Raw genomic sequence first — 15,527 nt, forward strand, 5'->3', positions numbered from 1 at the left:
AACAGCAGCAAAAAGTTACTGTTTTACTATTTACGTCTCATGTACTTATGTCTCTTTTTCTAGGCCCCAGCTCTACTGACGGTTCCAACCAAACATCACAAAAGCAGACAGCTGAAACCCATCTGCCGTTTTACCAGTGCAAGTTCTGTGTCCGTTACTTCAGATCAAAGTCATTCTTGAGAAACCACACCAAAAAAGTGCATAATGTTGTAGAGGAAGATTCTGACGCAAGTATCTCCTCACAGACAGCTAAGCAGCCCGGCTACACCGTTATCATGCACAACGACCATTCAAAAGTGTATTCTTGTCATTACTGCACATATAAGTCTCCACGCAAAGCAAGGATAATGAAACACCAACTAATGTATCATAGCAAGGTTCCCTCTGAGAGCTCTGGAGATCCCTCAGAATACGCTGAGACTGCAGAGGAATCTGACGCAGCCAGTGGACTCTTGAAGGGAACATTTGCCTGTGAGTGGTGTGACTATCAGACTGACCAGAAGGACAGCTGGACTAATCACGTGGTGAAGGAGCACAGCGACAAGGTCAAGATAGTTTCCTGCATTGCAGAGCTGGAAGGAGAGGCAAGTGCAAGCTCACCTAAACCAGATTCTCCCTCCTCTCCCCATAGCCCGACTAGATCAAAGATGAGTTTTGCTGATGCTTGTGGAAAGGAGGAGGAGACAGGAGAAAAAACACCAGAAAACACATTGGAGAAGTCAGTCTCAGAGATTTCATCCTTTCATTATGCACAGATTAGTGCAGTAACACCCAACAGCACAGGTTCCTCTATATTGTCCAAGAGGTTTGCTTCATCTGATGCCCCCAATAGTGTCATAGAGATGGATGCCAACTTGCTCAATGAGGAAGACTCTAGGAGCAGCTTAGAGGATGACGACGACGAAGATTTGGGCGATATAGATGATCCCAGCTATACTGGAACCCTGTCAGCAGATGCAAAGCAGCTTTTAACTGATGAGGATAATAAATTACTGGAGACAAAAGGAATACCTTTCAGAAAGTACATGAACCGTTTTCAGTGTCCCTTCTGTTCCTTCCTCACCATGCACAGGCGGAGCATCTCCCGCCACATTGAAAACATTCACCTTTCTGGCAAAACCACAGTGTATAAATGTGATGAATGCCCGTTTATTTGCACCAGCCCTCTTAAACTAGGCACGCACAAGCAGACCCACAATTCCTCAGATTTAGAGACCTTGGACCTAACAAGTGATAGTCCAGAACCTCAGAATGACAGCGCTGAAGAGCCAGTTAATGGGGGTAATGTGAGCTCCAAAGTCAATGGAAAAAAGACAACCAGCACACCGAATGACCAGCAGAATCCTCATCGCTGCACGCTCTGCAGCTTTTCCACCACCACTCTGAAAGGTCTGAGGGTTCACCAGCAGCATAAGCATTCCTACTGTGATGACCTAGATCCCTCTGTCTTTGAAAGCCAGCTGACTGACCAGCCAGACTCTGAAGTGGATGCTTCTCCGATCTTTCTGCAAAAAACCCAGACCTCCATTTTAGGACTTGCCACCAAAAAGCCCCTAGTGACAGGGAAAAGAGCCAGGAAGTCCATTAATGACTTGCCTTTGGACTTGTCCTCAGTAAAGAAGAGAACTAGAATTGATGAAATTGCCAGTAACCTTCAAAGTAAGATAAGCCAAAGCCAGCAGGACATGATTATAAATCTAGATGACATGGATGATGAAGATGCAGGAGAAAATCACACCACTGCTGATAAAGAGGGTGGAAACCATGACAGCAAAAACCCAGTTTTTGCCTACAACACACAACATGCAAGAGAATCGATGATCTCTCACGAGGGAGGCAGAATAGGAAAAAGAAAAAGCAACCCCAAGTCAAAACCAAGAAACATTCCTATATCGCTGACTCTCTCTGATGATAGTGAAAACATCTCTGCTGATCCCAGTGACAGTGCTGTCCAAGAGAATACTGAATATTCAGAGGAAACCGGAACAACACGCTTCTACTGTAAACACTGTGATTACCACAACAAGTCAGCTCGTAGCGTCAGCACCCACTACCAGAGGATGCACCCTTACATCAAGTTCAGCTTTAAGTACATCCTGGACCCTGAAGACCAGAGCGCGGTCTTCCGGTGCTTAGAGTGCTACATTGAATACACAAATTACAATGATCTGCACCAACACTACATGGATCATCACCCTGAAGCAAGCAATGTGCTCAACTTCAACCAGCCACATCTCTTATACCTGTGCCGCTTCTGTTCGTATACAAGCCCCAATGTCAGGAGCCTAATGCCCCATTACCAAAGAATGCATCCCACAGTGAAAATCAATAATGCCATGATCTTCTCCAGCTATATAGTGGAGCAGCCCCACAAAACGGGTGAATCGCAAACTCTGAGGGAAATATTAAACTCTGGCCCCAAGACTTTTAACTCAGCCTCGTCAACACCCAGGTCATCCTCCAGCCCAGTGCTGAAAACTGTTTCCAAGACCCCTGAAACTAGCACTGAGGCAGACCCTCTTAAAGAAGCTATGGGTGGCAATGTTGTTGTCTATGATTGTGATGTGTGTTCCTTTGCTAGTCCCAACATGCACTCTGTTCTGGTCCACTACCAGAAGAAACACCCAGAGCAAAAGGCATCTTACTTCCGTATACAGAAAACCATGAAGGTCATGTCAGTGGATCAGTCACAGCCTGCGGCCAACTCCTCATTTAACCTCAGCATGTCTACACCTCCAAAACAATCAAGTGCAGCACTGTATGGATCAGATGAAGAAATGTACTATTGTAAACACTGTGTGTACAGCAACCGATCTGTTGTTGGTGTGTTGGTCCATTATCAAAAAAGACACCCAGAAGTAAAAGTGACAGCAAAATATATCAAACATGGGGCTCCCACCCCTGGTTTGATGAAATTAATGGATGAACTGCAAATTGCAACACCCAAACAATTTCTGAAGCAGTTTCAAAATAACGGTCACGATGGCTCTAACAACTCAAGCCCTAAACCAGGAAGTGGTGAGAAAGGCGAGGATGAACTGTTCTTTTGTCAGCACTGTGATTATGGCAACCGCACTGTTAAAGGAGTGCTTATTCATTACCAGAAGAAGCATAGAGAGACCAAGGCTAATGCTGACCTTGTACGTCGTCACACTGCAGTTGTCCGGAGTCAGCGCGAGCGTGCGCAGATGGTTCAGTCAGGTAGTGTGTCTTCTGCCGTGATCCCAGCCCCTCCTGACCCTGAAAATGCTACGCCTCTGCGTTCCCTGAAGTGCAGACACTGCTCGTACACATCCCCCTATGTCTATGCCCTAAAGAAGCATCTGAAGAAAGAGCACCCCACTGTGAAAGCCACAGCCATGACCATTTTACACTGGGCTTACCAAGATGGCATTCTGGAGGCTGGCTACCACTGTGAATGGTGCATTTACTCCCATGCTGAACCCCAGGGCCTGTTGCTCCATTACCAAAGACGCCATCCTGAGCACAATGTCGATTACACATACATGGCCAGCAAGCTATGGGCTGGGCCAGAAACCACCCAGCAAGGGGGCAATATGGAAACTAAACATTACAAATGCAGAGACTGTGCCTTTGAGGCCTGTACAATATGGGACATCACCAGTCACTATCAGGCAGTCCACCCCTGGGCCATCAAAGAGGATGAATCTGTGCTTTTGGATATCATCAAAGGTAATGGCTCGGCTGAAAAGATCCACCAGCAGGTTGCCAAAGAACAATCGTCTTTCAATTGCCAGTCTGTTGAAGATGATGGAGCGCTGGTCATTGCCACCCCACCTCAAGAAAGCAATCCCCATCCTGCCCACCCACGTCTTTCCATCTCTAACAATCCTTATCAGTGCACTGTATGTCTGTCAGAGTACAACAGTCTTCATGGCCTCCTCACTCACTATGGAAAGAAGCACCCGGGCATGAAAGTAAAAGCTGCAGATTTTGCACAGGAGGCAGACATCAACCCCAGTTCTGTGTATAAGTGTCGTCACTGTCCATATGTAAACTCTCGCATCCATGGTGTCTTAACTCACTACCAGAAAAGACACCCATTAGTGAAAGTCACTGCAGAAGATTTTGCAGATGATATAGAGCAAATTTCTGACTTAAATGAAGGAGATGACAAGTGCAAAACTCAAAGGCAGGGCTACGGTGCATACAGATGCAAAATGTGCCCATACACACATGGGACACTGGAGAAACTAAAAATCCATTATGAGAAGTATCACAATCAGTCAGCCTCCGATATGTTCACTCCCTCTCTGACAAATTTCTCTTCCAGTAAAGAGATAGAGCCAGTAGGTGAATGCAGTGCTAGTAATATATCTAGTTCAGCAAAAGTCCAGGAGGACAGTGAATTGGACCTTGCTCTCTCGCAGTTACCCATCAATAAGACAGAAAAACATGCTGTATTCAAGTGTCAGCTCTGCAAATACTTCTGTTCCACAAGGAAAGGCATCGCTCGCCACTACCGCATCAAGCACAACAACGTCCGTGCTCAGCCAGAGGGTAAAAACAATGTCTTCAAATGTGCTCTGTGTTCATACACAAATCCTATACGCAAAGGCCTGGCAGCACACTACCAGAAGCGCCATGATATTGATGCCTATTACACCCATTGTCTGGCTGCTTCCAAGACTTTAAGTGAAAAACCTAACAAAGTGATGGCACCCTCGCTATCAGAGGGAGAAAATTCAGAAATGAGTGAAGACCTACGTTTGGCTGTGGAGAGACGAAGGTGTTCTCTTTGCCCCTTCCAGGCCTTCAGCAGAAAGAGCATTGTCTCGCATTACATTAAACGCCACCCAGGTGTCTTCCCCAAGAAGCAGCATGCTAGCAAGCTTGGTCGCTACTTTACCGTTATCTATGCCAAAGAACCTGAGAAGATTGCTGTCAGTGCAATGGCAGAGGAAGACAAGGGAGTGCTGGAGGTTCCGCTTGAACCCGAGCAGGACAGAGAGGTTGAATGGCTACCATTCAAGTGTCTAAAATGCTTCCGGTTGTCCTTCAGCACAGGCGAGCTGCTCTCTATGCACTACAACGACCACCACAGCAATGACCTCAAGAGGGACTTTGTGGTGTCGCCCGGTCCCGGGGATGAGGACTCTGAGTTGTACCAGTGTTCTCACTGTGAGCTGAAGTTCCTGGCTCTCCCAATTCTGGCCAAGCATCTACTGAATCACAATGAGGAGTTTCAGAAGAGGGCCATGAGGCAGGAGAGGAGGAAGCAGCTTCTCAGCAAACAGAAAGCTGCAGAACTACCTGACACCAAACTTGAGAAGGTGAGTGAAGATATGCTTCCCTAAAACCCTGTAAATCAAAGAATAAAACAGCTATAATTAAATGTTCCTTTTACCGTTACATGTTTCTGAAATCATACTGTAAATCATCTAATGCCATAGTCACAAGCTACTACAATCTATCATACTACAGGTGTTCTTTAAGTCCTGGAGGTCAAAGGCTTATCGAGATATAATCTATTTCTTTGGCTGTTAATTTATCATTTCTTATTTATCTGTTATTTACCATGACTGAATAAACATACTTTCATTGCAGATGCACCCAAAGCAGATCAGTTCTGCCAAAACTCAAGTGACGAAACAATTAAAGAGATAATTATGTGTTTCAATTTGCCTCTGCACTGTCACCAGGAGTATATAATAGTGCATGATAATGAGATGTGATAATTAGTTTCATAATTAGTTCATTAAAAATATCATTGATCTCATTTAATGTATATTTGAGAGCAGTGGAAGTCTATAATGGAGATAAGGTAAAGCTCATGGAGAGGAGATAATAGTGTCTTCTGACTGTGGCAAATGCATTAGCTGCTGAAGATTAATATCTTGATCACTTTTAAATACAATTTAATAAAGATGTCAAAGAAAAAACAGGAAAAACAATAACTGGGAGTAAAACAGGTTATTTTTTTTTATTATTTTCTGAACAGGAAAGCCCTGTAAATAAAGCTCCCATAGGATTCAGGTGTAACTTCTGCATTGAGGTGCACCCCACCCTCCGAGCAATCTGCAACCACCTAAGGAAGCACGTCCAGTATGGAGAGGTCAAAGAGGGACATGTCAAGGTAAATAGAGTTGGATTTAGTCTTACATTTCTTTGAAAGTGTTATAGCACTTGTCTCATTTCAGTTGGGGACTTGCTACAGACATTTTGGAAAACACACTTCTTTGTTTTCTTGCTGAGAGTTAGATGAACAGATTGACATCACTTCCGTATGTCCATTGTCCACTGATTATGAAGCTACTGCCGGCAGTAGGGTAGCTTAGCGTGTCATAAAAACTGGAAACGGGAGAATTAGTGCTTTAGAGGTAACGTTAAACGGATTTGTTACCTTCGGACAGAACCAGGCTAGCTGTTTCCCAGTGTTTCCACTCTTAATGCTAAGCTAAGCTAACAAACTGCTAGCTGTAGCTTCATATTTAGCGTACAGACATGATGGTGGTATTGATTTTCTCATCTAAGTCTCAGCTCTCAAGAAAGTGAGTAGATATATTTCCTAAAATGTCAAACTAGTTCTTTACCAAATTGTGTGGCAGCTTCTTCAGAGATCAACCAAATGCACAGTATCAATTATTTACTCCTATTTTAACATTAACAACACTTGAAAGACCCACTTTGTCTGTCCCCAGTGTGTCTGTCTTACAAACCAACCCCTATCCTCCTTGCTCCGCAGCGATCTGTTTTACTGGGCCTGGGTTCTGTTTCCCATTTTGTTGATTACTGACGGAAGCTTCTGGGTAGACAGTCTGTCAGCTTCCCCCAGAGAAAACAAGCAATGCTGTCCCATTGCAATGGAGGAAGGCGGGGAGGGGGGAGTGGAGGACAGAGTGGTGAGCCATAACTTTTAGGGCAGCGGCGGGTAACCATTTGAACATTAGTATTCCACTGAGGCTGCTAGTGAGGGGAACAGGCCTAAGGATCCAACGCCTCACCCAAACGGAGGCCTGGTTCTTCCGTCAGACACTCAGTCTGTCTTTTATGTATTAAGATGAGATGGTTTGGGGCCACTGAGGGTGAAGACGTACTGAAATCACTGTGGCAACTGAGATCTGCCAAGAAAGAGGAAGTACCTCTGTTTTGACTTTCACATTTAAGAATAAAATATAATTCTGCTCAGCTAATGGCACTAACCCGGTCAGGGTTTGGGTTACCTGTAAGTATTTATGGCCTACAACATAATGACCATGTGAATGTACAACATCTCCTCCAGATGTAATATAGGCTACTGTATGTTTTATACACCGCAGAGGGTAAACCAAAGTGTTTTTTTGTTTTGTTTTGTTTTGTTTTTTTTAGGATCACAAATACAGTTTCAGTTCTAGAGCTGCAATGGTTTCTGATAGAGTTGGATGAGGAACAGGCTGACAGTGCAGTCAGGGCAGACTGGATGGCAAGGTTGGGCCTGTGGATGCCACATCTTATTTATGGCTGCATGAAGTGCAGGGTCAGGTCCTTCCACAGAAAGAATGAGCTTCCTTGAGGCAATAAAAAAGTCATCGTGATTGTCTGTCTGCTCCTGATGACTGCAGAAGCCTGCCTGCACTCCAGCAGATGAAGGAAGTAGAAACTGATGGTGAAGTTTTGTTTTGCAGTTAGTTTGTGCTATTGTGGCAGATGTGTGAATGTGTAAGGTTTTCTGTCTGTCCTCTCACCCGTTTCTCATACGGGTAATTTAGCATTGTCAGGGTCTAGTAGTCATATTCTTAAGAGTTATGTGGTTGAGAGATACATAAAAAGATGCAGGAAAGTTAGGAATGATATGTCACAAAGCTCAAAGATTCAAAGGGCTGGGCTCGAATTATCCTGTCACATTCCATTTGTATAGGTCAATCAATTCAGTATCAACCGAGTGTCACGTGTCCGTAAATCCCGGCAGACTACAGAGTTTCAGGTTCAGGGTTGAAGTTAGCCGTTGGCTAAGCTTACAGTTAAGGCTTGCCTATACTTGACTTGAATCAAGTTATGTTTTTCACTTTTTATCATTTGTTCTCGGACAGAAACACTTTTTTGTCTCACACCCAGACAGGCGCGCACTGACAGACAGCACCCCAGCATAAATGCACAAAGAGTGAGTAAGAGAAAGCGTGAGGTAGCTGTAACTGAAATTTAACGAGAAATTATTGCACTGATACAGCATAGACAGAACCATAGGTGTTAGACAGATGCCACGCTCTAACAAGTGATACTTCAGCATCAGCATTCTGTTGTCCACCAGGTTCTGCTGTCCACATAAATTGTTATGCTTACTCTTTCTCTTTTTATTGCATTGGTGTGTGTCCACATGTCAAAAGACTTTGACAACAAAATCAACAGCCACAGAAAAGTTGCTGAAAATCTGAGCCGTCTCCTCTTTGTTTTGCAGCAGGAAGTCAGCGAGGTCCCCCTGACCCTGCCTTCGGAGAGCCTCACAAATGGAGACCTGGAGGGGGATGAAGCAGCTGAAGCCGATGGCTTCGAGAGACCTGCGGCCACAGCAATGGGCCCGTCCTTGGTTTCCGCAGCCTCTGGTGGTGTTGCTGTTGCCGCGGAGATGGTTGATCCAGAAACGGATGCTGTTGAAGGAAGTGCAGTGGCCCTCGCGACTGTGGTGTCAGAGGGCCAACTGAAGCAACGGTTAGCCGCAGGGGGTCACCCATGTGCCCAGTGCGACCGAGTCTTCATGTCCATGCAGGGACTGAGGTCCCATGAGAGGAGCCACTCAGCCATGGCACTGTTCAGCAGAGAGGACAAATACAGCTGCCAGTACTGCCAGTTCGTCTCACCTTTCAGACACAAGTAAGTGGGAAGGAGTACATCTGTGATTGAGGCCTCTAACACTGCTTCTACAGTAGAGCCCCCAGTATAGAGTGTGATACTTTATAAATTAGAGTATGTTAGGCAACTTTGCCCAAAGTAAACATATGTTTGTTACTTTTAACCATTGTCAATGTGTTGATCCATTGATCCTCCATTGAATATTGATCTGTTCTGACTTTCTGCTTTCTTTAACGTTTGTTTTTCAGTAAGAGTAGCTCTAGTTGGAATCCTTAACATTTTAGACCTGGTTGATTTGGTGACACCGGTGGTTAATGGTGATATCAGCGAGTGCAGATTAATGTGACACCAAAGACTCACTGAGCTGGTGTATCTTCTTATACTGCACCCAAAGAAACGCAGTTTTAACAAAGAAGCTGTGAATAATTGCAACCACAGTCTGATTTCTGGTTGCCGATGGCACAAGTGCCTCTCCCCTGTTGTTTTCCATCTAACAGCTCACTGTTAGATGGAACTGTTAGAGCGGTTTTATTATCCCCTTGCAAAATTGTTGATTAACAGTTGTGATCAGTGCTTTTAATGTGAAACAGCGTCAGTGGGAAATATTTGGTTTGCTTGAGCAATGACTTAAAACAGCTCAGTTACCTACATCATTCATTCATACAAATTAAAACTCTCTTCTAAATACAGAGGTAAATACATAATGTAAAAGCATTGAATAGCTATTGCTGTATAAATAGTATTAAAAAAACAGGCTCATGATGGATCTGTTCCTGCCAGATTTACTTCCATTTTGAGCCTTCAGCCAGTATAATCTAGTGGTAGAACAAAGCCTGTACTGTGTCATTTCTCTACAGTGACAGATCAGTATACCCCCACCCTGACAGTATGTGCAATATGTAGCCATGGTAGATGTGTATTTCAAACGCTCACCTTTATATTACCTTACAAGTCTCACACCAGCTGTTCTACAAATCAACTGGATGCTAAACTCATTTGGTGGAGAGCACAGTTTTACACCTTGTTGTGTTTACCCTGTCACATTGCCTTTAAAACTTCAATCGTCTCTAAGATTTCCTGCTTCCTAGGAGAGCAAGACAAACATTAGGAGCAGACAGACATTTTGGTAGTGTGATTTGTTTTATCCATCACAGAGACACAGAGTGAAAGGGAAAGAGAGAGTCCTCATCACCTCTGAGCTCCCAGGTGTAATCCCTCTGTACTGTATGTGCCCTGACCCAGAAAGAAGCCGCATTCCCATGCCACCTAGGTAGGCTGACATTAAAAACACAGCCACCGTCCCCACAGGCACTCACACACTCATTCCCACCAGGGGATTGTGGGTAGATGAGTTCACCCCACGGCTCCTTGTTCTGTAGTCATTGGAAATGTGTGGCTGTTGTTTGTGAGGTAAACAGAATCCAGTGCTTTAGATGCTGCAGAAAACCTCTCTGTTGAAATCATCAAAGTGGATGCTGTAGAGTAGTTCTTGCTCTCTTTCTTTCGCTCTCTACCCTATTCTTGTCACTTTCTCTCTCTATCTGCTATCCTTTTGTCCTCATTTCATTTATTTTTTTCTTCTTTTATCCTCTTATCTCATATCCTCCCCTCTGTTTTTTTTTTTTTGTACATTCTGCTTCACCAGCCTGGACAGACATGTGCAGTCTCACCACGGGCACCACAAGCCCTTCAAGTGCAAGCTCTGCCCCTTTAAATCTGCCTACGTGAGTCGCTTGAAGAGCCACCTGCATAAGGCACACACAGGTAAAAAAAACAGGCACACATATACATTAAATCACATCTTACAGCTGTATCCATGACTAACAGTGTATTCCTGGGCCAGAATATAGCACCCTCTTGTTTATCATCTTCCACATAAGGATGCTGTTTTAGCCTATCCAGCACAATGCAACCAGTGGATTAGCTTGAGGAGCATCTTCACCATTCATTAGACACACTTAATTAAGCGCATCCAAGGGAATCAAATTTGGATTCCTATTTCAGCACAAACAGCCCAGATGAATATATTGTTAATATTGTTATTGGGGAACATGGTTAGAAGTCCAGCATGTACAGGTGTCTTTAGTTAGAAGTGATTCTTCCTCTGTGATTGTATTTGTTTTTGAGTGAGCCAGACGGTAACATTGATCCAAAGACATAGGCATTCAAGAAATGCAAAAAAGCTCCACCTGAGCAATCAATACACAAGCGCAAGAAACAATAGTAGAACTAGCAAACTAGACACGCCAATTTTCAAGCGGCATTTGAGTGCTCTCAACTGTCTGATTGTAGAAAACAAGAAACAGCAGTAAGTGTTAACTGCTGGTGATAATTGACACAAACCAATTTTGAGTTGCGATTACATTTGAAAAGTAGAGTGTGGTGATTATGTAGACTTTCACTTTTATTCTTTGTGTAAACAAATATATATATATATATACATTAAATCTCAGTGCTGTGTCTCAATTCTTAATTTTGTGTCCTTGCTTGTTGTCCAAAAAGCCATCCATATTCAGGAGCTGTCTTATTCCAAACAATATGTTCTTACCAGAAGCAGTTCAATAAGGAAATGGCTTCCTTATTAAACCACTTCTGGTAAGAACAAGTTGCAGTCAGATCAGATTTGGTTTGTAATGGCTTCACTCATCAGGATGCTGCTTGCATTAAGTTGTTAGGCAAATATATTCAGCAGAAACAGGAAGCAAGATGTTCTGAATGCCCCATGGGTAAATTCAGAACTCTACCAAAGCGTTTGCCAGAAACACACACAGAAGCCAAAACAAGTACAGTCATAAACTGCGGCAGCATAAACCAGTGAAGTACTGTCCTTTGTCCTCACCAACTTACACAAATCTCCATTCATTTAATGTGGATCTTTGTGTCAGATGAGGTCTCCAGGAGGAACAGCAACGAAAAGCAGCTGAATAAGCTGACAACAATTTTACATTTTCGAGCTTCCTTTTATACTTAATCAAATAAAATAATAGTAGTTTCACATTGTAGCAGTAGTGTTTCTAACATACTGTACTGTTGATTTTTGTTGGATAATTACAAAATCAACTTTGTACAGTAATTTCCAAACTGTCTAAAAGGAAAATACATGTTGACAGGTTCGAATGTGGATCTGACTTGTTTGCTAATAATTTTGTGTTTATGTGTGATACTTCAAAATAGTAGTTTGAATTTTTTTTTTTTTTTTTTTAAACTTTGATAAACGATGCAGCTAAAAAATATTCTATCAAAATAACACTAATTAGCCCAAGGGGAGCACTAAATGAGTACAAGGTGATATATCTGTTGCTGCTTGGCTCAGGGAAATAGCTTTGTTTGTGGTGGAGGGTGTGTTTATTGTCAACATGTTTTTTCTTCAGAATTTACAGTCATTTATAGGTCTCTGCTAATCCTCATCTAATATTCCTTTTGTGTATTTCATTAAGTTGTCAAGTTGTTGTCTTATAGTTCTTGTTTATCCTCCAGGTGAACAGCACACATACAAGTGCTTGTCGTGCCCTTTCTCCTCCATGACCATCAGTCAGCTGAAGGAGCACTCTCTGAGAGACCATGGTGAGGCCCTGACCCTCTCTAAACTCCGGGCTGCTACCCAGGCTGCTCATGCCACCCTCAGGCCCTCCCGGCTGGCCAGTAACACAGAGCAGACTCCCTTGGCCTCAGATGGTATGAGATCATGTGTAATATCATTTTAGTAGATATAACGTCATATGATAGGCTTGTCAGGCCAAATTTTAGAAAATCTCAATTGAGCATCAAAGCAGAGTCCACTGTAACACAGAAAAATAAGTTCATAAATCTGCTATGACATAATTGAAAAAAGATGTTGTTTGTCTCTCCAGAACTTGCTGGAGAATCATCACATTTTTAAATTTTCTTCAGTATTAAGGTAAATCAATTGTATCTGTCTGTACATCCATGGGTTCACTGCAAACAGGAACTGCTAATAGCTAATTCGGCAAACTGTTAATGCTGACAATTTTCTAATCTGTAAACAAAAAGAAGATAAAAAAAAAACCAGTTCAAGTTGATGCCACGGCAATGTTTATTTCCTGTTCAAAAGTATTGTGGGCTGTGAAGCTATCCCCATGACAAAATCTTTCCACAGACAGACATTAAAACACCTGCCAAAGTACTCAGAACCACCTCTGTGAAAGTCCTGCTGTCCGGGACCACACTTTGACCATGATGTCTAACCTGAACCCTAAGACCAAGTCTTAACCCTCAGACAGCCCTTTGATGTGTCAGAAAGTGAGAACTGGCCAAAATGTCTTCACTTTTCCAGAATGTCCTCACATAAGTTCTATAAATCAAACTGGTCCTCACACAGATATAAGTACAAGTGTATGCGCACCCACAGACACACACACACACACACACACACACACACGTATACACAAGGTGAAAACAATACCAGCTTTGCTGTCTAGGCTGTTAAAACAGTAAAAACTATTCATTATAATTTCCTACAACCAAGGGGGACTTTACTATCATCATATGACAAAGGAAAGCATCAAATCCTCACACTTCAGAGAGGCAGTGTTTGGACTGAAATGTGTACATTTTCTGCCAGGCCTTTTCATCAAAGGGGTTAGATTTAAAAAAAAAAACATTTAATGTAACACAGATCAGATTTGCTATAAATCTGAAAATCAGCGGTTATAGCATCAACAAGTCTGTGTCACATTCATAGTCTCTGGGAGAGGGTTGTGTGCACAGATTGAATAAATTATATGAGAATTTAGGAGTCTGACTGCTCAGATTTGGCTGCCTAAGCCTTCTTTCATGTTGATTATGACACTTTTCTTTAGAGAATATATTCAGTTAAAGAGGCACCTTCACTGTAGGTTGGTGCAGCAGCTAACTCCTTGATGTGATGCCATGTTTTAGGTGCTTTAGTGTCTGTGCAGCCACTGCTTTAGCTTGCAGAATGTTCTTGGCAGCAGCTGTTACCTTGCTGCTGGAGCTGTGGAATCTTCCCTGGAGCTGAAGCAGGACAGCATTCCTCTATGCACCAACCACCACTGTCAGCTGTGCCCTACCAAGACAAATGAAGCATTGAGAAAGAGCAGAGCTGACATATTGGATGTCTCTCTACCATGCCAAAGTAGCTACACTCAGTTGAATGTCTAAAATTCTGATGTTTGCAGTGGAAATGAGAGTTTGTGCTTTTTTTTTTTGGCAGTGAAATGTGTTTAGAAAATATTTCCATGTGATTGCTTCTCATTAGCAGGAATGGTTATTTAAACGTCTCGAAAATTGCTTGAATATAGGTGCAGTTTGTTTTAACATTTACACCTGCACCTCCCCAAGACCATGAAAATAGAACCCAAGTTCTTTTGAAATCCAACCCCTTCCACACTTTTTGCTGCTTTAAGGTCATCCCTAAAATATTTTTAAGGTATTCCCCTCTTTCTTTTTCTCCTTTAACTCCTCACACAGGTATTCCACCTCTCATTTAAGCAATATAATTGACAGTTAAACCATACAAGAAGACACAACCTAACCACAAAATTTGCTCTGCATCTGTTATCTTATCTCCATACATCTACATTGTAGAGATGTAAGGAGATTAAAAGCGTGACTCAACTGTGGCACTGTTGATTCATATGAATTCCTCTGGCTCTACTGCAGAAGTGAAAAAATGGATCTCAAGCATTTTATAAAGTAAAAGTTAAAAAGTAAAGTTTTTTTTCTCCCTCCATGCTTCCTCATGCTGAATGTGGCATTTTTCACATGAATAGATATTCTATTAGTGTCACTGTGGTTTATTTATTGATGTGTTGGAGGCTCAAAGTAGGACGAGAAGATGAGCTTGCTCACTGATATTATAGACTCATGAGAAGGGGGATGAGGAGGGAAAGGGGTAGGGGATGAAGGAAGACAGTCACAGTAACACATTCTGTGTCTGTGAGTGGGGGGACATTTGGTGTGAGCGCCGCGCTGGATAGTCGTGTCTCCTTTAGAACGGAAAGGCTCTTGAAAGAGAAATATGTTCCAATATAATAACATAAATATACAGAAATGCTCCAACTCATACATAATTTAACAGCTTTTTAAAGTATTAGGTTTAGTAGATTAGACCAGTGGTCACGAATCTAGAGGCTGGGGCCCCTCCAAGGGGTCACATGATAAATCTAAGGCTTTATGAGATTAATAAATGTGGAAGCAAAGGAAGGATGGAAAAACTCCAAATAAACCTATAGTAATTTTTGGGATCTTTCTCTAATCTTTGCGTTTTTATTTTCTTATAATGTAAATGAAATTGATACAAATGCTAATAACTTGTTTTATAAGTGGTCACAAGCCACTGGTTTAATCTTGTGCTATTGTTGAGTAAATGTACTCAGTTACTTTCCACCACTGCTCCAAACTACAGAAAAATTCTGTATCCATTGGCATTTATTGGTCACAGTATAACAAAGTTATACGTTTTCTTAATTTCTCTGTCAGATCCATCGTACCTGGAGCCAGCAGATGTTCGTCAGCAGCTTAGTCACTACCAGCTGGCCTCCCGCAGTCAAATGTCTTCCGGCTCAGCGCCTGGTGGCCCAACAGTGGCTGACAATCGACCAGACGGCGTCCTCACTTGTGAGTTCTGTGAGTTCAGCTCTGGATACATGCAGAGCCTTCGCCGGCACTACAGGGACCGCCACGGTGGCAAGAAGCTCTTCAAGTGCAAAGACTGTTCCTTTTTCACCTGCTACAAGTAAGAAAAGACTTCACCTTGA

General features: G+C 42.8%; 1 protein-coding gene across 3 annotated transcripts in view; it reads left to right on the forward strand.

Annotated features, from left to right (window-relative positions):
* znf462 (zinc finger protein 462) overlaps positions 1 to 15,527 on the forward strand; it is a 49,020-nt gene that overhangs the window by 22,462 nt on the left and 11,031 nt on the right. Inside the window, exons 3-8 of one of the 3 annotated variants that reach the window (XM_041058431.1) lie at positions 64 to 5,294; positions 5,963 to 6,097; positions 8,396 to 8,808; positions 10,433 to 10,551; positions 12,265 to 12,462; positions 15,250 to 15,505. In XM_041058431.1, coding sequence (XP_040914365.1) covers positions 64 to 5,294; positions 5,963 to 6,097; positions 8,396 to 8,808; positions 10,433 to 10,551; positions 12,265 to 12,462; positions 15,250 to 15,505 — 6,352 coding nt within the window. The remainder of the gene's footprint in view (positions 1 to 63; positions 5,295 to 5,962; positions 6,098 to 8,395; positions 8,809 to 10,432; positions 10,552 to 12,264; positions 12,463 to 15,249; positions 15,506 to 15,527) is intronic. The other 2 variants (XM_041058433.1, XM_041058432.1) reach the window with 2 other exon arrangements.

This window comes from Toxotes jaculatrix, chromosome 16 (genome assembly GCF_017976425.1).
Source record: "Toxotes jaculatrix isolate fToxJac2 chromosome 16, fToxJac2.pri, whole genome shotgun sequence".
In the NCBI taxonomy this organism is placed as follows: domain Eukaryota; kingdom Metazoa; phylum Chordata; class Actinopteri; family Toxotidae; genus Toxotes; species Toxotes jaculatrix.